Here is a 24,091-nt window from a genome sequence, read left to right as displayed (position 1 = left end):
CGCATTAAGTTACTATAAACATTCCCTTCCAAAATAAGGTAGGCATGGGATGATTAGTTTTATAAATATATCAACTAGAGCCTAACAACAAGCGCAGCAACAGCAAATAGCATAATAATAATATTAATAATAATAATAATAATAAAATGATGTGCATTGTTATAAAATCGTGTGTGCAGCTCATATACAACTCATCTGAAGTATTGTCAAAATGCAATTCACTAGTTTAATTTGAGTATTAAAGGTTAAATAATAGTAAAAACAGTAAAAAAAAAAATAAAAAAAAGAAAAAGCTGGGTAGGATACTGTAAAATAAAACGTTTGAATAATCCCTATTAAGAATATTAAACACCACCAGGTATGACCCAAAACATCACGTGACTACTGCATGAATATTACAGTTATTAGTTGTTGGGGTCATCAGCTCAGAAATCAAATAAGCACTGCCCCCTCCACAAGACACGCACGTGCGCGCATGCACGTCCACACACATTTTAAAGGAATTAACCTCATTTTCGGGGCAGGCGGCACCTATCAAGTTTAAAATCGAGTTTGCAATGCCACGTCTTTGTTTTTGTTTTTTTGGGTTACTGATTTGATTGAGCATGTGACCGAATTAGAGGCTCACATGGCTGAGGTGGCTGCATGATCCGCTTTGGGTTTTTTAAAGTCCGGTGATCGGTAGCTCCCTCGGCAGCGACCATCCAGAGCGGAGGACCGCTGCGAAACACCAGCGCCCACCCGGACAAATCATGGCGAACAGCGGGCAGAAAGTTGTGCTGATCACCGGCTGCTCCTCCGGCATCGGGTTACGAATCGCCGTCACGCTGGCCAAAGATGAAAAGAAGCGTTACCATGGTAAATGCGCTTTCTTCTACATTGTTTCTTTGATCGGACCTATAAGTAGCAAGCCTTTTAACAGTGTAGCTCGCTTAAAAAAAAAAAAAAAAAAAAAAAAAAAAAAAAAAAAATCGTGTTTACTTTTCCTTTTTCAACCCTCTGCTAAAGCACCGACGCTCCTTTACGCGCAGAGATCTGTTGACTTTCATGCGCAACTCTCCTGTCTTTACGCAAATAAGTGCTTTTCGTCTAATGTCCACTGGAACAACTTAACCCCAGTGATATCGGATCCATATCCTTTTGTAAGGACTGGGATCCAGTCGCCCCTTTTGCTTCAACAATTATCATCTGAAAGCGCAGTTTCCAGGGAAGGGCTCTGCAAGGATGCCGCTTTCCAGGCGGAATCATAATAAAAAAAAAAGAAGTCTTGTCAGTTCTCTTTCAAGTGACTTCTCCTGCACAAAGCCCCCCTTTTTTTTTATCGCAGTGAATTGTAGACCGCCTGCTCCGGTTTAGTGCCGTGTCTAATGTGCCTATAGTCCCCTCACTGGAGCGAGTGTTGAAAGGGGGACAAAGTTTGAGACCTGTACAAGCGAGGGTTCACTCTGAAGCAAGGGCCTTGTTTGAAGTCTTCATTGGTCCACAGTGGACTTAGAGTGTCCCACTTTGACAGTGTTGGTCTGTGCGTCTACTCTCCTGCTTCCCAGCCACCTTTGTGTCACTCCAAAACCTTTTTTCCATGTCGTGGAGCCTCAGACAGAATTACATTATACACCACCTTCCCACCCCCACCCCTGTTGACAAGAGTTTTTGCTTCAAGACCCCCATTGTTGTGTTTATGCAGAATAACATAATTAGCTGTAGGCCTAGTCGGGTCAGTGAGGTAACAGTGAAACCCATAATTTCAGCGGTCATCTTATACATTAAGTAATTTAACTAATTTAAGCAGTTTTTTTTTTGTTTGTTTTTACTGCTTTCCTTCAGGAACCACTGTGCAAGGGTTAGTTCAAGTTTCTTTGGGGGGCCCTATGGGTCTGATGGGATTTATCACCATGAAATAGATGAGCAAAACAAAAGTGATTAACTGCTCCCATAACACTGGTTTGAGCATTTTAATTTTTTCCACAATGTGACCGCTTTCATTAAGGCCACCTCTGAGCAATGGAGCTGATCTGCTCATTCCCAGGGTCTTTAGAGATTAATTATTGCATTGTGCATAAAGTAATAATCAGTTGCAGTAACATACCCCGAATTCAGAGAAACCCCAAAAAGACCTCTGTGTGTGCAATGCAATGTGGTTAATTCAAGAATGTTTAAGCAGCCCAAGAGTAATTCCTGCAGGAGCCAGAAGAACAATGGATCTCTTGTTCGCTCTTCTAAATCTCTTTGTTTCTTCATGGACACAGTTTTCAAATCATAAGATTAGACTCAATTAGGTGTTTTTTCGTTGAATGATGATATTACTTACACAACGAAAATCTAACAAACAAATTTATAATTATACATTTCTATTTTCTTTACAAACAAGAAATGTCACATCAATAACATTGCATGTTAATGCAAAACCTCTACAGCACACCGATCCCTCTTCTATCTTACTTATCCAACCCAGTCTCTGTTCGGACAAGAATCAAGTAAGGGGTTCTCCTTTATCTATCTAAGACAACAGGTATATCAAGATGAATGTGTGAAGAAGAGGTTATTTACTCCCACTGATTGCCATAGTGCAACAGCACTGTCTCTCTTTCCCCTGCTAGACAGCGTCAGTCAGCAAAGTGTTAGCACAACACACGACATGAAAGAAGCCATGAAAGCCGAGTCAACGGCGTGCTGATAGCTGCTGACACTGGTCATGAGAGATTCCTGTGCTGCATGTGGGTCAAAGTTCAGAGGAAATCAATAGTGTGTCCTGTAAAGTGAAAGGCGTGGTCATTGCTAGGAATTCTGACCCGCACGTCTGGCTCGGTCACAACCGAGAGTGTGTGTCCGTGTGTGTGCTGAAGTCATTTAGTGAGATCAGAGGTTTCGCAGTCAAGAGTGTCATTTTATCAGTGTGACAATGGGTCACGCTTTTCTTTCTTTTATAGTAACTACAGACAATAATTAAGGATTTTCTTAATGAATAAAAAGGAAAATGACTCAAATAAAAAGTCACTCTTTGTCGTGTCTTACTGTACGAGTCTAAAAAATTTTTTAAATTGAAAGCCACATAATCATACAAGTGAAATAATAATTTCCACTCGGTTTCTCCCTGTAAGTCATTGCCACAATGCGGGACCTGAAGAAGAAGGACAAGCTACTGGAGGCAGCTGGAGACACATATGGCAAGACCTTGATGTTGCTTCCACTAGACGTGTGCAGTGACGATTCAGTCAAGCAGTGCATCAACAATGTCAAGGACCGCCATATTGATATCCTGAGTGAGTGGGACACGCCTTAAACTAGGCCTGCAACGGCCATTTGACCTCTTCCCCCAGCTTTGAATGACTCAAATTTTTTGATTTGATTTATACATGGGTGTATACATCTTTTGTTTTTCTTTTATCATATATTTTTGGATGAGTTGTTAAATAGTTTTAGTATGTAACCTTAAGTCTTTAAGCAATGTACTGCATGAGTTTCTTAACCGTGTATCTGAATGATAATCTAATGCGTAGAACACTTACCTTGAACCTTCCTGCAATAGTAGCCTATATTTAACACAAACAGCAATGTCGAACTTTCATGAGAGAGGGAAACAGTAAACATCTAACAGACTCGTCAAGTGGGCAGGCAAAATATCACAGTACAGTGTTATTACTGTAATAAAGCCACAACTTTAGGACAACGCTTTTGGAAGATACTGAAACGGTTTTGATGACCAATCTCTTGTAGCACTGTCATCTGTGGTTTGGCATTTAGGTGGGGGGAGAGGAGATTAGGAGAGTCTTGAAATTCCAGTGGGCAGATAGATTCTGCACCAAAAGAGATAGGACCACCAACCTGATATTCTGACTGAGTGTGTAACATATAGATGAAACTGAGTCTGCAGCTTTATCTGCCCAAGACACCTTCTTTTTCTAGTTTGTTTTTTTCCAAAGGGGGGTCCTTTAAGCTAAAACAGAACAAAAATCTCACCACATGACCGACAATTAATTAGGTTGGATTTTATTGTAATCTGGTAAAAGGTATGTTGCAGGATTAATAACTCGTAAAAAGCTGTCTCTTGTTGTTTGTGTTGTTTAAACCTTTAGTCTGGATTAAGCATCTATTTATAAACCTGCATCCCTTTCACTCTGAATCCAACATTACATCCCCCTTTACCTAATTACTCAAGACCCAGAGGCCCTCCGACATGGCCTGGTGTTACATCACACCTCTCTGTCGTTGTCACACACTGACATCTGGTGGCAATATCAAGATATACCATCTGTAATCTATCAATAAGGCTCTGTTCTTGTAGAAAGGTCATGAGGAAACAGTGCAACATCACTTCTTCATGTTAACTCAACAATGTCACAACCATTTAAAAGTTGTGGTAAATGCAGTGATGGAGACACAAGCAGGTTTGTCATGTTTGCGTCTGTGTATGTGTTTCCTGTCAGTCAACAATGCAGGTGTGGGCTTGCTGGGACCTGTGGAAAGCATCAGCATCGAGGAGATGAAAAGAGTATTTGAGACCAACTTCTTCGGTGTAGTTCGCATGATCAAAGAAGTGATGCCAGACATGAAGAAGAGGCGTTCAGGACACATCGTGGTCATGAGCAGTGTCATGGGTCTTCAGGGTATGATTTGTGTTTGTGTGTGTGTGTATATTTATATCTTTTTTGGGGGGGACAAACCTGTGGAGAGTCTGAAGTCTTAAAAAAATCCCTCATGTTGAGTTGTAAATCAGTGTGTTTATGATTAATTACATTAGTAAGTCAGAATTCAGTGTATAATACCATGCAAAACAATCTCAGTGTGACAAACTTTAAACATTACATAACAGAAGCACTTTTTTCATTGTTGATGTACCCTGTTAAATCCTTTTGTTTTCAAATATTAGTGCTGACAATGCTAGCAAGCAGTTTAAGGTTAAATGAGGATACTTGACATATGGAATATTTGATATTGTTATTAGCTGTCTGCCTACTATGCCTTACATTTCCAGTAAAAGCCCTGTTTACCTGACTAGGGTTGCAAAATTGCTAATCACATGCAAGCATGCTTAACTGACTTTCCTTTTCTGTCTGGCACTTGTATTGTTTCTATGTGACATCTCTCTGTTTCTTGTTTGATTTGAGTCTCTTAGGGCTTTATGTGTAAATGATGTTTAACGCATGTCTGCTGTTAATCAAGTACTGTAATATTTGAAAATACTATGCGGTGATGCTGTTCTTTATCTCCCCGTTTTGATGATTTAGGAGTGGTGTTCAATGATGTTTACACTGCCTCTAAGTTTGCCATGGAAGGATTCTGTGAGAGCATGGCCGTGCAGTTGATGAAGTTCAATATCCGGTAGATTACTCTCTTCCCTCTGTTCTTCCTTCACATCTGTCTTTGCTTTGTACTGTACATGCTTCCTAATACAAGCCTTTCTATATCTGATTTCCCACAGGTTGTCCATGATTGAGCCCGGCCCAGTTCACACAGAGTTTGAGACAAAGATGATGGAGGATGTGGCCAAGATGGAGTATCCAGGAGTAGATGCTGACACAGTTCGGTATTTTAAAGACGTTTACCTGCCATCGTCCATAGATATATTTGAAGCCATGGGCCAGACGCCAGAGGACATAGCCAAAGTAAGAGAAAAGGTTTCTAACTCACATTTTACAAATCTAGCTCAGGATTTGAGAATCAATGTTGTGTTTCTATGATAAGTATCTGGTACAAATATTCAACCGGCATGCAAAGCCATGAAATCATTCAACACTTTATTTTGCTTCTCATCTCTCCAGTGCACTAAAAAGGTAATTGAGTCAAACAGCCCTCGCTTCAGGAATCTGACCAACAGCCTCTACACACCCATTGTGGCCTTAAAGTACGCAGATGAGACTGGTGGCCTTTCTGTCAACACCTTCTACAATCTACTCTTCAATTTTGGCCCTCTCATGCACATCACCATGAGCATCCTCAAGTGCCTGACATGCAGCTGTCTGCGTAGACGCACTGTCTCACCTAACTAAAAAAGGGTGACCAATCCTGCCTCTTACCTTTCCCCTCCCTGTTTGCTGACCCTCACCAAGTTCCTACTGCCTTCTCCTGAGGTATTTGGCTAAGCAGGTAGACTAGAGCCAGTAACCCAGGAAAGGGGAGGTGCCTTTTAGTTCAAAGACATTACCATGATAAGCTTTGCCATCATGCACAATTGCACAGGTTTGTCACAGAGATGTTGTGTTCAGGATGGCATCATGTACTCAAACACTCACACACTGAGAGAAACATACAAATATTAAACACAGAAATACAAGCAACACACACAAACATTGGATTATTGTACATACATACTATTAAGCTAAAGCCACGCCTTAGTCAGATAAAGCGTGGCTATACAGTTATTAGATGTCTATATTGTTTAAATGAGAACTCACAGACAGGACATGAGATGCGAGCCCAATGGACAGACAACAAAGCACAAAAAAAATGAACTCTGTTACAGAGAGAGACAATAAAATTATAGTGAAATAATAATTCTATAACTTGTAGCCTAGACAACTGTACACTCAGGCTCACCAGAGTTATAACATGTATGACAGAGACCGAATGAATTTATCTGCTTCAATTGTTTCGTTCCCTTAATTTCATGTTTTTAGTGTTCTCATGGTCATAACTGCTGTTAAATCATATTTTTTAATTTTTTGATAAACTGAAGGTTTGTGAAGGTAGATATTTTTAATCTAACTTCTTGATTTAAAAATAAATAAAGTTTTGATTTCCCATCAAAGGTATTTTTTGTTTTTTTTAAGGATATTAATAACAAAATGCAACTGACTAACATATTTTCTTGATACTTTCCTGGAAATTCTGCAAGGTGTTTCTCTCCGTCTGCAAAACTCCTTGGGCACCAATAGGGGGCAGTATTTCACTGTTTGTTTCCCTGGCAGTCAACCTTTGGATTTCACAGATCAGCCCGCAGAGCCGGAGCTGTAGTGTAAAGGAATTTCTCCTACGTGGTCTGAGATAGACAAGTGCAGTATAATGAAATAGTTAATATTTTGCAGACACTGGCTGTTTACTTTTTTAACAGAATTGTTTCATTCATTGGATTTGTAACAATATATATTTCAATAATACAATAGTCAACCCCAAGCCATACTGATCATTTCTTTTTGTTGATTTGGAAAAAAGATATTCCTTAGTAGGCATTATTTCCATTTTTCTAAGTTTTCGTGTAGCCTAACAAACTTCAAATCTCAGCTAACAGAACATTTAAGCTATTGGGACCATATTCAGGTAAAGACACACATAATGCCTCACGTACTTGTTTTTGCATATTCATTTTGTTCATTTTTGTCTGTGCACATACGCACACATTAGCATGTGTTTGCATGCATGCGTGCGTGTGTGTGAATGTGTTGTATGAGCATGTCTATGGGCCAAGTTAGTGATCTGTTGATGGATATAAAGAGGTCATGGCCTGCTCCCCATCAGAACCCCTCCCTTGAACCCCCACCCCTCTCGCACACACACCCTGCTTTGTGCCGTGTGAGAGAATGTGACCTGGTTCCCATCCCTGAGGAGGGGTGAACCCTAATGACGGCCTTCTCAGACACATTGCGCAGCACTGAGCCTCCCTCTCCAGCTGGCCCCCTCAGCCCATAGGGCCGGGACCCCCTGGTCCACACTAGGAGAGGCCTGCGGTCTTGGCCTGGATAGCCCAGCCAGAGTTACCAGAGTTTGTCCTGTCTGCACACACCCTGTCCGAACCCATCCTGCCAAGCCCTGCCGTGTCCAGACTCACCCGCTGCATTGAGCTCATCGTCAGACGACAGTGCAACTGGTCGCAGACCTGTAGTTTCTGTGCAATGTACAATGAGTGCAGCACCACAGCTCTGTGTACGTGTCTTCATCAGAGGCGACAGCTCCGCACAATGGAACAAAGACGCTGTCAATCACAATCAAATGGGTGTGTGTGTGCGGGGGGGTGGTGGGGAAGTTGGGGAGGGGTGGGGGTGGAGGTTGGAGGAGGAGTCTGTGTGTCTTAAATGTTCAGGGGGATGCCAAGACCCAATGTGGGACGCTGAAGGCTAAGGGCAGGGGGTGGGTGGGGAGTTTTTTGGGATGCGATGGTGGGGGGGGGGGGGTTTGTTGCATTTGGGAAGATGAGAATTGGGGTGCCCAGGCTTGAATAGAAGACCTGTTTACTAATTGAATGAACACAGGAGTTACAGCAAAGTCTCATTAAACAAGAGGTCTTATCAAACCATTGTTATGTACCTTTGTTTCACAATCAAAAACATAATTGCAGTATAATGAGGGCAGCGTGACGTGGTTAAGTCTTCCCTTAATTGTAACCCTGTCACAATTACTGAACCACTAAACATTCATGGGCTCTGTCTTCATGCATCCTGGCTGTGTACTGACAAACAACCCATTTGCATTTTCTTGACAGTAAATACGAGTAAAGAGAAAGAAAAAAGGAAAACCTCAAATGTTATCTTTGGCATGTTTGTAGGAGACATTATTTGAAATATGTCTGCCCTGTCTGTTATTGGGTCGTTGCTGGTTCAGCCGCTTTGACCGCATCCTCCTTTCACTGTCATCATGACCAGAGAACCACACCTAAGCCTGACTCAGAGAGTGATGAGATGGACGAGGGAGTCAAAAACAAAAGGGAGCTGCAAAAGGTCAGAAAATATTGTGAGAACTGAGTTGTGAAAGTTCGACTGAGAAATGAAAGAGAGGGAGAGTGTGTAAGAAGCAAAGGAAAAGGAAGAGCGGTCTGGATTTGGTGGGATGCTGCAATAAGTGGAGCTGATGTCTAGACAGGGTGCTTCAACCGAATCCCAGGTCAGGATGGATGAAAATGTGGCTCCACTTATCTGTTTCTTCTTTATTACATCACTTGCGTTCTAGGATCCTTTCTGAATAATTCTAAATAGTGTCACAGAACCGCCATATGACTTGATTTGTGGATCACAAATAAATTCAATAAGACAGAAGAAAGAAAAGGTGAAGGTCAGCCACCCTTTAACATGGCTGTATGTGACTGGAGATGTAGCCACATGGGACATATTACTATCCATTGAGCTGATCTGGGGTCTGACGAGAGCTATTAATCTTTATATAGTCAAAACAGGAGAACCCCAAGTTGCCCCCAAGGTCGGCCTGTGGCGTCCGGGTCCATTAGGGCAGCAGAGGCCACAGGGAGAAACCAACACACAACATCTATCTCTCCTTCTCTGTCCGTTCTCTCTCTCATTCCCTCTCACTCACTCTGAGACCCACTGTCAATTTGCCCTCTCCTCCGTCCATCTCCATAACTCCGCTGTGCAGTGACCTCTCGCAGACCCAACGTGGGTCACTTGTTTATTCACACATGGAGGGAGGGGGGGGGTCAACATCTCTCGTTTTGAGTAGAACTGCTTGTTTGCGAGGCCATTCAGGTTAGGTCAGAACATAAATCAATAGAATCTTGGCTCTATAGCTGTCCAGTCATACACATTGTTTTACCGACACAGAACTGCTATTGTCACCGTCATTACAACATTAGCATTGTCCCCTTTCCCCACTGCTTTTCCAGAACATAAACAATCCAGCAGGAATTTCCAGACTCAGTTTGCCCACTACCGTACTGTTTTGTTCCGCTCCTTTCACTCTCTCAAAACTACCAGTTCCAATGACTGTGAAACTCTATGATTAGAGGGTTCATGTTGTGTACAAGCATGATAATTGTCAAACAAGGGGCTGATGGTTGATTGTGATGGGCTTTGAGATGAAGTAATCTGAGCCGGGGCAACATGATCCTCTTGTATTTATTGTGGACAATGAGGTAAGATTGGTGTAATATTTCGCAAGAGGAGTCTGACAGGAAAGCCGCTGATGTCAATGCACTGATTCTGCTAAAAAACCTGAAACTCCTGTTTGTGGGCAAGACAAGCCTCAGGGTATGACAACCAAAAAGTAAAAGAAAATAGTGGATAAACAGATAAGGGAACAAAATTAACTCAAACAAACACATTACTCTTTTCTCATCATGATGTGTACTCACATTTCTTCCTGTAACATATCATCTTTCTTGGGGTTTCTAACCTCTTCCACCAGGGATCAGTTGTTTCTCCCTTTCAATGTTGTAATTAGACGTCTGGGAAGCATTCATATTTTTAATTTACAGAAAAATAAGCATATGCTTTGCTTTCTGGTTTCACCGACACCAAAGAGGGAATATTTTCATCCAAGGAATGATTATCCTTTTAATTTGTTTTCCCAAGGATGGCTGTGTTTTTCTGACATGTCAGTGAGTGGGTGAGCTTAATGAGTGTTTATGCGGATATGTGTGAGTCACACACACAGAGAGAGAGAGGATTCAAGGGTGAGACGGATGGATAGATGGGTCGATGGATAGATAGATTGATAGATGGATAGTTCTATAGATAGCAAGTATGCAAAGTGACAGAGACAGTTAGTCTTTGATAGACAGTGACCTCATCAAAGAGTCTGTCAGTATTGCCCTGCCTGGCAACCCTGGCTTTATCCCAGCCGTATTTCCCTGCCAGAAGAAAAAAAAACCTCACTCTGGACTCCATCAGCACTGCCATGTATCTGATCTATTCACTGTCACCAGCCATAATGATGAGAAACCAAACAGGGTGCAGGCACGCCCATGCCAGGAAGCCTGTCTTAGCCCAAAGAGCCCACATCATTGTTTATTCAGCTTGAGTGCATCATATCTTGGCAGCCAGGGGGAGAGTAGATAGACGTTAAAAATGCTAGTTCATAAGAACATAATGACAACCTAGCTTCAAGTATTAGCTCACTTAAACATAAGGAATAATGTGGACTCTTTCATGCACCCAAACTCCAAAAACCAGACGGCCTGTTGGTCATCTGCTTCATTCAAGACCAGATGAACGGTAAACTTTGTTCTGCACTCATGGATCCACCAAGGCTGATTTTTTTTTTCTTCTTCATGAAAACAAAAGAATGCCTCCGTCTATTGACAGTGAAAAGATGTTCATAGATTTGTCCCCTAGTGAAGAGATGTCTTTGTTGGTTATCTCCATTGGTGAGCCGCCTCCATTTGGCTCAGCCTAATCAGAACACAAACACGCCTCTGTCATTTGGCTGCTCTCCCTCTCACCCCCCCCCCCCCCCCCAGTCCATCTCTTACTAACACACAATCACTTCAAATTAGATTCTATTTTCTCCTTCCTCAATTCATTTTCACTACTATTTTTTACGTCCTCTTACATCGTGGTGCGTGTGCGTGTGTGTGCTCGTGCTCGTGCAGTAAAAAGAAAATCACACCACACTGTTGTCTTTCTCTGGCCCTCCTCCTCCCAGCTTGGCCTCTGATTTGTTTTCTCTCTTTCATCTTCTGTCTATCTAATCTACTCATCTAGATGGTGCGTGTCTCTGCCCGAGTGACAGACACTGAGGCCCGGCATACATTAACTCTGCTTGTCTTTGCACAGCCTGGTTTCGGTTGCCGGAGGGGAAGTGTTGCAGCGTAAAGAGAATCCATCAGGGAGAATACTTACGCTGGATTCCTGATGAACACCGGCTGCTGACATCTTGAAGATGTTCAAAGTTACAGTTTACTTACAAAAGAGACACATGCACAACTATACTGCTCCTGAATTAATTAGTTTTAACTCCACTCAGGGGTGTAAATATACACAGTGCAGGCAATGTGGTTGCACTGGGGCCGTAGGGGAGGAGGGTATCCTAGAGAGGGTTTGTACCCAAACAATGTGTAGGGCACAGAATGAGCCCTATGTGGGTGATTTGGATTGGCACCTAAATAACATGCTCGTGTTCGAGGAAGAATTAACATGGACTTACAACTGGTGCCATATGCCACATATTCCCTCGAAAAGGCAAACACATCTCCATCATGTTTTCTTTTTTCAGTAGCAATATAGAACAAATCTATTTAAAAAAGTATATGCAAATCCTACATAAACTATAAACAACAATAAATAAACAATTACAAAAACTATTCAATTATATATATTTTTATTTTTTTTTGTTTTCCTTGTTATTATCACTGTCATTCAACACTTTCTCACACCAATGCTTCAAATACTGCAGCTTGGTCAGGGCCATGGATGTATAAAAAGAACTGGACACAACATTGGAGGCAGGGACCTGTTCGTTCCGATGAAAGTTGATCAGTGGCGGATGAAGCAAAAAAAGTTTGACTTCTGAGTTTAAAGTTATAAAAATATTTGTACATATTAATACCTGTGGAAATATGTTCAAACCTTAGAAGAAAACAACCATTAGAAAACACAAAAACCCTACACATGTGTTTGTATTTGTTTGATTGTACATCTTAGAACTATTTATACAAACAAAAACATAAACAGTAACCATATCTCTGTCATTTTCCGGAGCATTTTCAATTGTATACTCTGTAATGGTTCTCTTATATAAGTTATGAATATAGCTGAAAATGAATACATTTCGAATGGAATCAGAACCAAATGTTTCTATGCCATATTAGAGAGACCAGGCCTTGCTGCCAGATCCAAGCCCTCTCCATATTTCCCCTGACCTGTGGAGAATGGCCTAACTGTGACATTTGCTGAAGGTCATGTCTGCCATGAGTACTGGGCAGGTCCCTACTCATGATCACCCACTGCCTTGGATTTTTTCCAGGAAAGAACAGAGTGATGTGTTTGGTCCATGGTGGGAAAAGCATCCTTTGGAATGTGACTTTGAGAGTACCATGTGGGACTGGCAAGAGGGTCTTCCCTTTCTCAGTAAAAAGGCTTCTACTCCTGAGGCTGTGGGAAGGTCGGAGGTCAAATGTACCCAGTGCCTACTCTCTCACAAACCCACAGCTGATGTTGCAACTCTGTCGAAAAACCCTCAGGGCAGCGGGGGAAACAACTGGCTACACAGCTAGCCACACAATTCTCCTTGTGGTCAGTCTGAAAAAACACAAATGCCTGTCTGTTTGAGACTTTCACAGGGAAAATGATCAACAATTTATGGGTTTTACACCTTCATCTTGACCTGAAGAGTGGTACCTCAACAAATGAGTAATATCCACTCAGTCAGGCGAAACTAGGAGTAAACCTGCAGCCAAAATGTGTTAGTGTTCAAAGAGGACATGATGTAAGCTGGGATAGTCTTGCATGTCTACAATGCACAGTGTGTACGTGCTTTTTCTGTTTTTTAACATTTCTCTTTTAAAGCTTTGTTTTTTCTGTCTTGTTGCCTGGGGTTAGGATCCTATGTTTTGTTCCTGACATAAAGCAAACCAACCAGTGGAGAAGTCCGTGCACCTTATGAAACCACTTGTCTTGTGAAATCAAGGGCTTACTATTACTATCACATTTCAGGGTCTTAAACAAAATGTTTTCCAGTTCCCTGCAGATAGACATTTATTTATGACTTCTTCATGCTCAAAAACCCATCATCCCAGCCCAGTCTCAAGAGGTATCGTCAATGAAACATGGGAGAGTATTCCCTCCATGTTGACCTCCATACCCCCCCCCCCCCCTTTTCTCTTCTTACAACACAAGCCCACACAGGAAAATAATAAACAGATGACTGGGATGGGAACAGTTCCAGCGAGAGCAGCCAGGCACTTAGGTAAGCAGGCATCACTGCTCTGGTTCCCAGGCCGGAGGGAAGAGGGCAGGCTTCAACTTGACTACCTCAGTCACTGCGTAGAACCAGAAAAACATGACAGAAATCACCGTTACCTGTCACCGTCATCCACCGGCTCTACACACTCCCCTTGCACAAGTATGGACACATAAACCAAGAAACTGGTAGCAAAACAACTATTTCTACACTGAAACCACCAGTGTGAGGTTTCGTGACGAGCAGCTCTCCATGATTGCGTACAATAGCTGTTTGAGATGCGCTGTGCTCACATTGGGTAATCTTGGAGAGCAGTGGATTCTCACAGGCTTGTGGGCCCAGGCCCGTGCCAGAGTAATCTGCAGACAAACACAGACTATTAACTACTGAGTTTCAAAGTAACTCCCCCCTTGCGCACACCCATATACTGAAACATACAACCACTTGCACAATTATTTCCACAGCAGACACACTGAACCTCAAGAAGTCTCAAAATGTCTCTGTCTGTCACATATGCATATCTCAGAGAGAGCCTCAGTCTTATCATCTGCGACAGATTTCAGAAACGCAGGTCCGCTCGGGCACTCAAGCACACAGACAAAAGTTCTGGCTTCGTTTCCCCTCGCTCCCCCTCTCTCCTTCATTCACTCTCTGTATTCTGGCAAAGTCCGCTTTTGCAAATTAAACACAGATCTGACAGCTCCAGCTACGTGCCAACACTACTAAACGTCTGCAGGTCAGAGGGTCTAGGAACACAGGATTATCCCAACTGACTGTCTTGAGCAAGACAAGTATTACAGTTGGCTCTAACTGTATATGCTTTTGTGTCACTTGGATCCATCTGCCGGCAATGATAAATGATAAACACTGCAATCATAGTGGACTGATGATGTTGGCGACAGCGTTGACTACCGACGCACACACAATATTTTATAGACATGCATGCCATGTGCACAATCACACAAAAACACACACTGTGTACTCAAATACAAACAGGAATCAACAAAGTGTTGGAGCCTCAGAAGTGTGTACAGACGCATACACATGTAGATGGGTGCAGCGACACTAAAGCAAGATTGATGTGACGAAAGCAAGTGTGTCTGGACTTGATCAGCGAGTACTTGTTTGTGTGTCTAAGAGTCATTCTTTTGTCTAAACGGTTGTGTGAGTCTCTGGCCACCAATGTAAAGTGGTTTTTCACTTTTGCTTCTGCAGAGTCAAATGACTGCTCAGATTACCACTTAAAGACTTACTACCGCTATCAAGAAACTGATACCATGAGCAACCTGTTGCTATTTGTCTATTTGCCTCACTTTGTCTCTCTCTCGCTGTCTCCCTGTGAGTGTGTGTGTGTGTGTGTGTGTCTGCATGTTTTTTCCACAGAGCGTGCATGTGGAAACAGGAACATGCTTCATCACAACTAGTCTACCAGGAGCCACATTGTCCAATACCAAGGGACATATGCCCTGAATGCAGATACACATTTTTAAAATGGCTGTGTGTGCATTTAAGTGTGTGCACATACAAACAAGAATGCTGTAGAACAAAAGCACAAAGAACATGTGTGGAACGCACAGCAGTCTGGTCCCTGTGGAAGCAGACCGGTCACTGTGGTGAGTGTGGTGGAGGGTTTCGGCAGGGAATTGGGTACATTACATTACATTACATTACAGTCATTTAGCTTTTATCCAAAGCGACTACAGAGAGCAGGCCCTTGTATGGTGAAATGATGCAGACCCCCATTCCACTGGCCTTACGAAAGACTATTTTGGGTCATTTTGAACTCTCCCACGCAAGCACAACAATTTGGGGTTAGTTCATTTATTTATCTTATATGTTTTCCATCTTATGATACCCAAGAGAGAGATGTGTATAGTTGTTTTTGGCTTTAACGTCGGGAGAAAAGGAGGAGGGGTGTGAGTGTGTCTGCGTGCCTGAGTGTTTGAGTGTGTGATTGTGGCCTGAACATTCATTGCGTTCGGTATTTTTGAGCCAAAGCACCAATGCCGCTATGACTCAACTTTTAATATCTGTGGCCTATTGCAAAAGGTGTGTCTGTTCTGCAACAGCGCTGAGCCTAACCCTGTTAGTGTAACAGCGAGTTCCTAGCCCTTTACTGCTCAAAGCTGGATGTGGCTGTGATTTATGGTTATTCTCATATACTGGGGTGGAGATGGGGGGAATGGGGGAGATGGCGTGGGAGAGACCCTGGGGAAAGAAAGTTCTCTCTCACAACCCCAATGCAAAGGGCCAAGTGTGGGGTAATAAACTGAGTTTCTGTTCAGACGTTTTGCTCTGTACTCGGGTGTGACGCAAAAAAGTGTTCACACACACGGGATGAAGCCGAACACTACACAGACATACAGCGAATGCTGTTCTATTTTTGTAATTGATTGCTTTTGACTTGTCTGCTAACAGTTACAGGCTTCAAGGACATGGAAATGCTTTGTGGGTTTCACATTTTGGCGATGATGACTTTGTTTTCCAACCACTTTTGTAGTGACAGCTATGAAGAGTGCTCTATTATTCTTTGAAACAAGGTCATATAACTCATCTTGGCATATTTATTTGCTGTTGTCAGATTGTTTGGTGGTTATTAAAGTTTTCACAAAGGGGCTCCTGCATTTACTTTTCCTCCACGGAGTGCCACAACAATAACATATATAAAACATAAAAGATAAAAATAGAATGAGGGGGCGAATGTTTTATACCTCATCAGTTATTTTACCCTTATGCACTTTTATGTCATCATGATGCAGGGTGTGTCAATACAACAGTGCATATATGTCTTAAGGGAATAAATGGAAAGGGTCACTGTGGGTCATTTCAACTGTGAGTTATGGATCTTGACAGACTTTATTAAATATTTCTGTTTGACTAAGACCCTCATAGAGTTGTGTTTTTTTAAACAGTCAGCCATTTGAGACGAGGGGCTTTTAGCAGCAGTGGTGTGTGACTGGCTGCTGTTGGGGCTGGTGACAGTTCTGCTGTAGCAACAAACTCTAGCGGAATATTTCTAACGGGATTAGTTAACATAAAGCCAACTTTCTCACCCTACAGTTGATGGTGAGATGTATTTATTAGTCTCAGAGGGTATTATAAAATACTATATATATTATATATAAAAATACTCCTGTATACAAGTAAAAGTCATGGATTTAAAATGGGAGAAAAAGTACAAATATTAACAAAATATACAAAAAATTCTGAAAATTGCACCCTGGAAGTGTTATTATGTTACTAGAATAGTGATGCATAAAGAAGCATTTTACTGTTGCAGTCGGTCAAGTTGGAGCTAACAAAAGCTATCAAATAAATGTAGTAAAGTTAAACATTTCTGACTTAACTGTAGTGGAGTAGAAGTATAAAGTAGCATAAAATAGAAATGCTCAAGTAAATTAGAGGTACCTTAAATTTGTACTTAAGTAATTCTTGAGTAAATCTACTAGTTACATTCCACCACTGCACATTGCATATCTGGATCTGTTAAACTACTAGGAATTATCCAGCTGCACGTTGTCCATGCTGTTGACCATGCAGTCTTTCTCCTCCACTCTGTAATGTCTACTAGGGCTGTGTATTCTGCTTCCAGGCCTGACCCTGACACTTTTCACATTAAAGCTTTTACACGCTTCCATGAAGCGTGATGTGGGCCTACTACATGGTACATGAGATAAGACTGCGGTTGTACTGCAGTCTGTCTGATGTCAACTTTATCGGAGGGGTCCCATGAATGGGCCAGCATAGTTTCGCTGAAAATGCAACAATAACACACCTATCACACTCCAGTCTCTTTTTCTCTCTCTGCTGGGATGAGTGTGAAAGATAAACTGTCAGACTATCTCACAGAGATCAAGTTCCATGCCGTACCATCTATCCTGAAAAAACTCCCTGAGCAAGATAAAGCTTGCGCTCTAGATACATTTACAACGGACAAGAAAATTACTCCACAATATCTGTAAACGATAAGGTACATTCTGACAGTTAAATGAATTGCTTGTACAATGACAGCCAGACTTTGACAGATATTTATTCAAGCTTTATATCACAAAGTCTAGCTTTTTCTCTCCTACTATGCAACACCCAAGTTCTTACCACCCTGTAACAACTGACAGGAAGTGATTTCACTAAGTGGATCTATTTCATTCTGTGGAGGAGTCAAACTTGCACTGACCTCTGACCCCTTTGTGCAACCAGCCAAGAGGCTTCTTCACCATGCTCTCTTTTTCTTTCTCTTTCTTCATCCCTCCTCAGTCCACTTGTTTTTTTCACTGTAAGCTCCAACTCAGTATGCATCCCACAGAACAACATTGCTGGCCTTTCTCAGGGAGTTACTGTGTCGCTGATGGGGAGAATGACAGGTAAAATCGGAAATACGATTACATTTTTTTTCTCTCACTGGAGAATTTACTTTTTCCCAGTGTTTGGGCCCCCATAGGATTGTTAGAGGCGAGTGTGTGGGAGGAGGAAGAGGGAGACAACTTATGGTTCCAATTTGAAGATGCTTTTTTTAGTGACTCTTAAATGTGGGAAGTCAAAGTCATTGAGCCTCGGGCGTCTGTGGGAAGGCAAGCTTGAGATCAGGGAGAGAAGGAAGTTTAGATCTCCTGGTGGAATTCTCTCACTTTCAGCTAAGGGGGGCTTTTGGTTTACGGGGGCCATAGGCTTGTTGAAATTTGGGAATGCTTATTTACATTAGATTGATTCAGGCTGACACAGTAAAGGGGGAAGCACACAAAGTTGATCTGCAGGAAACGGAACATGCAGCCCACACCACATGCAGTTCTCTGTTATGTGGGAATCGTGAACCACATGGCGCTGTAAGGGCTGGAAGAAGGCCTGGAACAGAACCACAGATTATAGTTTAACTAGGGGGTAAAAGTCAAAACCTTGGTGCAATTTGAAGTGATCTCGCTGTGTTTTTGTGTGTGTGAAAGAGAAAGATAGGGAGAGAAGAGTCCGCAAGACAGAAGATAGGAGAGAGAGAGAGAGAGAGCTATAATGGTGTAAAGTGCATTTTAGCCTTTCTCGCTGGTTCCCAGAGTCTGCGCCAGCTGGTTGGTAACTGTCAAGTCTTTGCTACACAGCTGCCCTCCAAACTGATTAGAGAGAGCTGGCTCACTTCACCAGAACCATTGTGCCCTTCTATTCAATCTGAACTTGAACAAAATGTGAAAAAACACAAGGAAATTTACTTTGGTGCTGTTTTTCACCGTCTTTTGTACTGTAAGGATATTAAATGTGGTTAGGTGACCCACCCTTGACATAGCTGTGAGGGATTGTAGTCTGTGAAGTAAGAATACCATGAGTTTGTAAACAGAGGGGATTAGTGTGACAAATTATGCAGAGAGATTAAGTGTTTGAACATACAATTCTTAAAACTTAACTTCAAAGGAATACAGCTGACAGATGTGACAGTTGACCAATGACACTGCCGATATATATCCGCTGTGCGTATATGGCTTTTTAAAGAGTGGCTGAAATGCAATCTGCCCATCTGTACAGGGGCCGGAGCAGTCTGCTCGAGCCGGAACACAGCGTGATGAGAAAGAGCATCAAATCAGCGTGCTAATTCACAGTAAATCCTCTTAAAAGACTCCGTTCCTTCCTGTCACTCAGACACATACAGGGGTCACAACCTCCGGAGGGCTTGGCTACAGAAGTTTTAAAAACCAGAACGAAAACGAAAAAAAGTCCAGCCACAGGCCGCAAGCTGCAGCATAAGAAATAAGATACCCACAAAACGGACCTACTGCTGGAAAAAAAAGCACAAAAGGGGGTTTCAAAGACACAGGTCTGCAGATGAGGAGTCTGAGAGGAGTCATGTTGAGGAGGGAACGTGAGTTGGACTGATGTGGAGGTCACACAGGCTTGTTGGGTGGTAGCAGGTGGTGAGCAGATTTGATTACCTGGAGTATGTTAGTAAAGGGGTTGGACTATGCAGGCTTTTACTTTAATGATAGTTGAACTTTGTTTAATTGATTGTTAACTATTAACCCCAAGGAAAAAAAGTGTGCGGACAAACACACATGAAACACATATTTAAAATGCAAGTCACGTGCACATCAGATAATGAATACCTTTCGGAAAATCAAATGAAGGTACTACGCCTGTATTTCTCTGTGGTTGGTTAATACTGATGCATTTCTCACTTGTGTGGTGGGAATCTAATTTTCAGGCTGATGGACTGAATCTTTCCATGACTTTGTCCAGCGCTGCCACTATCAGCGTGCATGGTTGGTTTCAAGTTGGGTAATCAGATTCAGTGTTGGTCAAGTTGTGTTATCTGGGCAGCCATGGTCCACCAGTCCGCCCATTCTGTGAGCTCTTAGTGGGAGTGAGTTTCCATGCAGTCATGAACTATAAAGGGGAAGTCGTTCTGGCCTCCTGCAGTACTGTGGGAAAGTGAAGCTCTCGCTTCCTCTGCTTATTTGGACCAATCTGGTTATAAATGGACATTTACAAGCAGGCAGCCCTGTAAGCACAGCCCTGAGCCCTCTATTCACATTAGCCTCTTTAATATTCCCTATCTCAAGAGACCAAAGTTCTGAAACAGAGGTCCAAGGGGCCATGCATTTTTCCATTCAAGAGAGCAGAAAAAAATACACCGGTTATGTTTTGAGTAGATGTTTAACCAGAGATGTTTACAGTAGTAATTTAGATTGATTGTCTGAAACATTTAGTCCCAAGAGACCTTGTTAGAGTTCTAATTTACTGGGGTCTTTTTGGTCTCCTTTTCCTCTCCTTTTTTGATTTTTTTGCCTTCTCTCATTTATGACAAGCTATAACGATATAGAGGCAACAAGAAAGACTAGTGAGATAACAAAAAGGAGAATCAGATTCAGCTTACAATTCGTTTTGACGCTGCCTGTTGCACACTTGCACCGTCTCAAACAACTCCATAAGACTGTTTTGGCACCAAGCCTTCTTGTGCAAGTTGCATTCCTGGACCCACTAGATCACCACGTACGTATTCCATATCATTAGATTAGCAGCCCGCTGAGGTCAGAGCAACCACAGAGGAGCTTCATTGTTATGTGTGGAGTCAGATCAGAAGCCAGTAAGAGGGGATAGAGTGGGCCCCGGCCTATGTTCCGGGTCCAGGTTCAGATTGGACCCACAGCTGCACTGGCAGGGTCCTGCAGAATCCCGGGTCTGAGCTGAGCCCTGACAGGTGCTGCATTAAAACTGCCCTGAAACCGCTCTTTTTGGCTTAACGTTGATCCCCTCTTGCAGACGCCCAGTGGAATGGCACTTTCTTTGGCATGCTGTTAAACCTAACGCCGATCTGTGACCAATGCACAGGCTGGCAGAGGAAGATTCTACTGAGGGGCAGAACTGAAAGAAAGAATGAAACATTGAGAAGAAAACTCATGCTTGAGCGACACTTTGATTTGAGGATTATCCTTACTCCCTTTTCCTGTGTCTTCTTTTGGATATCTGACATTGCACTATTCATGTGTGTGATTTATATCTTTCAGATGCCCCAATTACCTCTTGCCTGCCTCTGTCATCACTTATTTGCAGTCTCATTTCCTCTAAATTAGACTTTAAAAAACGAGAGCAGCACTGCAGCTTCAGGGATGAGAAAAAGAACAACGTACAATTCCCCAGTCTTCTAGAAGTTTTGTCTGTGTTCCTAGAATCCCCCAGTTGGACGTGGTAGCAACAGCTGTCACTGTCTCTCTCTCTCTCTCTAGCCTGGCGCAAAAACAGCCTGATGCTTTTAATGGGTGATTAGTGTCAGATATCTGGCTGTTGCCGTCTGGGCTTCAACTGTGGGAAATAGTCGTACTGGTTGCACCTGATCCAGGGCTCAGTTTAGAGTTTCCTCCTATCCAAGAGGAACACCGGGATCTAGCGCACACAAAACAGGACTTAGAAGATTGACTCTACAAAATGGTATTTCATTAAGAAAAGCACAGCACTGCCACTCTGCTGGAGCCTCTCCAGCCATCACTGGGCCAGTGGGCATAGAGCTCAAGTTTACCCGGCTATTTCTCTGCCCAAAATCCCCATTTCCATTATACAATATGACAGTTTGGCGAGCCCTCTCTGTGAAACTGAGGAGACATGCCGGCAGTTATTGTGTCCATGCATAAGGGTCAGGTAAGGTGAATTCATTGGCAGAATACTTAAATTTAGAGAACCTTTCTCCATGGTCTGTTATTTCGATAATAACGAAAAAAGAAAGAAACATGGTTCACATTTCCATTTTGATTAAATGTACTTTATACATTTTTTTTGTACTATAGAACTTCAATGAAAGTATAATTATATCAATGTTAATATGTGCCTGTTTCTTTAAAGATTACATCTCACTGAAGATAAAACAATGGGATCCTATTGTTTTTCAGTATGTAGAAGAGGTCACTGTTTAAAAGAACAATGGCACAAATATTCTGTTTCCACTTAGCTGCAATATCAAGTTTACTGGATTTGGCTTTCTCCTTTTGAGTGTTTCGCAAGGATCTGCAAACTCAGTCCTCCAGTGTCTCCTCAGCAGCAGTGGGCTGACTCAATCACAGTATGATGAGGACCATGTGGAACAACTCGGAAAAAGCATTGCCACCTAATCACCTATGTGTTGCACAACAGCCTCATGCAGCTGTTTAGAGAACACTGGGGGTGATGGAAACAAACAGAAACCCAGACATTAACATTTGGTTGCCCCGTAAAGCAACGCACATGCAGATTGTTTTATGTGCATTTCTCTCCAAAGCTTTGTCTTTGTCTCTTTCTCTGTTTCTGGCTCTACTGGCAGCGCAGCATGTGAATGATGCCCCTCACCGCAGCTGAGAGCAGCGGGTAGACGGCTGTCTGTGTGACGGCTGTGGTGTCCTCTCTAAGACAAAGGGGAACTTGGCAGGCTGCTGGGCTGCGGTTTGGATCAAACAGGCCTTGTTTATTGGACCTCTCCCTCTTTGCTTCGCGCTCATCAGAGGCTGTGTGTGAGACTGCAGTCTGAAGTGTCTGAGAGATCTGCTCACCCCTCGAAGACGGGAACTATTCAGACCACACACAGGGGCGCTTCAGCCGCCACAAAGGAGAGCTAGGAATGAGGCAGACACACTCGCTGTGCATATGCTTTTTTAATGACTTCTTCAAGTCACTTAGTATCTGTATTGATTATACCGCTCTAGGAAATCATTTCATTTTTTAGTTTTAGCCCATGGTGTCTTATGGTCACATATAGCTCCCCTCACCAACCCCCTGCCTTTCTTTCTCTCTGTCCCTTTACTCACTCACCCACAATGCACTGCTACTGCTCTGTGTTTTCCCATGGTGCTAGTGCTGGAATGTGTGCCTGTTAAAGGTGATATATATTTGCTATCGGGGCAGAGAGAGAAGGCCTTCAGTACTGCGTGATAGAGATAGAAGGGAAAAGCCGAGGTTGAACACCACTTCCCAGAGGCATTATCTGTCAGCCTTCATTCTGGGTGCAGGCATGGTATCACATGGTAGCTGAGATTCGTACAGTTAAGACTCCTACTGCTTAATCCTATTACAACATAAAAGAGAAGAAAGCAGAAGACAGTGTGTAGTATGCACAAACACGTGTTGGTGTTTTTAAGAGAGTGAATGTTATAGCTGACAGATAATGATCGGCTTGATAAGTTTGAGGGGAAAGGTGTGGAAGGAAGATCAGGTATGGACAGGTTGCTGTCTTATCCTTACATCTACCGTTAGGTTCCCAGAGACTTATTGGCACTCAAGGCTGACACATGTACGGTACGGAAGATTTGCTATTAAAGTTATGACTTTAGGGAAGAAGAGAAGAGGAGGTCAGGGTACATTCCCTATCTGAGTCCCCTTTCCTCAAAATGTTATGTGTTACATGTTCTTATTCTCCCACATCCTCCTTTCGCTGCCCTTGATTCCCACGCTACGCACAAGCGCTGATGGGAACAATTCAAAAACACAGGGACATTCTCAAATTCCAGGATTCTTGTGGTGTGTACAAATCAGTTTGTCTTAAAAAAGACTGAAAGAAAGACGAAATGGCACGCTGCAAAAATGTCCATTTTCAGTCCCAGAATCCTATTCTACTTTAATCGCAGATAATTCTGAACATGGCAAATCCACAGTGCTGTGTTTAGGCAACACGTTCTCACTCCCAACTCATCAGTGGCCCTACACTTCAAATAATGCTCCATATCCCACTAGCATCAGTTTTGGACTGTGTTGATGAAATTGTTGATTTCCAAATGTGCTTTAATAGACCATAATGGATGATGATGAATATACAGCAACACCTTTGTTTCATCTTTCTCCAAAATACCAAAGGAAATGTGTTTTTTTAGATTTCCAAAGAGGCAAATTTAATCCGATGTTCTAAAGCCATAATGATTGTATTTGCAAAGTGCCCAATATTGACTTTATCCTAGATTTCCCTTACTAACAGTATTTAGTATTGATTCATTCTTAAATCATCTTTATTTGTGTTAAGGTGACAAGTTGTAAACAATTTTCCTCCTCAAAGGAAGAAATATCCAGATGATGGATATTGGACTTGCATTTCACTTTTGGA

General features: G+C 42.4%; 1 protein-coding gene across 1 annotated transcript; it reads left to right on the top strand.

Moving 5' to 3' along the window:
- The first annotated feature begins 449 nt into the window (after window positions 1–449).
- Window positions 450–6,734, top strand: rdh8a (retinol dehydrogenase 8a). Its single transcript, XM_054607556.1, has 6 exons — window positions 450–858; window positions 3,099–3,260; window positions 4,425–4,604; window positions 5,226–5,319; window positions 5,420–5,603; window positions 5,760–6,734. Exons 1-6 carry the CDS (start codon window positions 753–755, stop codon window positions 5,985–5,987), a joined length of 954 nt encoding a protein of 317 aa, XP_054463531.1. The 5' UTR covers window positions 450–752; the 3' UTR covers window positions 5,988–6,734.
- The last annotated feature ends 17,357 nt before the right edge of the window (window positions 6,735–24,091 follow it).

The sequence above is a fragment of the Anoplopoma fimbria genome, chromosome 11 (genome assembly GCF_027596085.1).
Source record: "Anoplopoma fimbria isolate UVic2021 breed Golden Eagle Sablefish chromosome 11, Afim_UVic_2022, whole genome shotgun sequence".
In the NCBI taxonomy this organism is placed as follows: Eukaryota; Metazoa; Chordata; class Actinopteri; order Perciformes; family Anoplopomatidae; genus Anoplopoma; species Anoplopoma fimbria.
The sequence above is the reverse complement of the archived record's forward strand: the minus strand, read 5'-3'. Positions and strand labels throughout refer to the sequence as shown.

What these genes read in the sequence shown, in the direction of transcription:
- rdh8a (XM_054607556.1), top strand. Translation starts at nt 753, where the DNA reads ATGGCGAACAGCGGGCAGAAAGTTGTGCTGATCACCGGCTGCTCCTCC. An exon ending in CAGTGTCATGGGTCTTCAGG is followed by an intron (nt 4,605 to 5,225) that starts GTATGATTTGTG and finishes TTGATGATTTAG; the next exon opens with GAGTGGTGTTCAATGATGTT. An exon ending in TTGATGAAGTTCAATATCCG is followed by an intron (nt 5,320 to 5,419) that starts GTAGATTACTCT and finishes GATTTCCCACAG; the next exon opens with GTTGTCCATGATTGAGCCCG.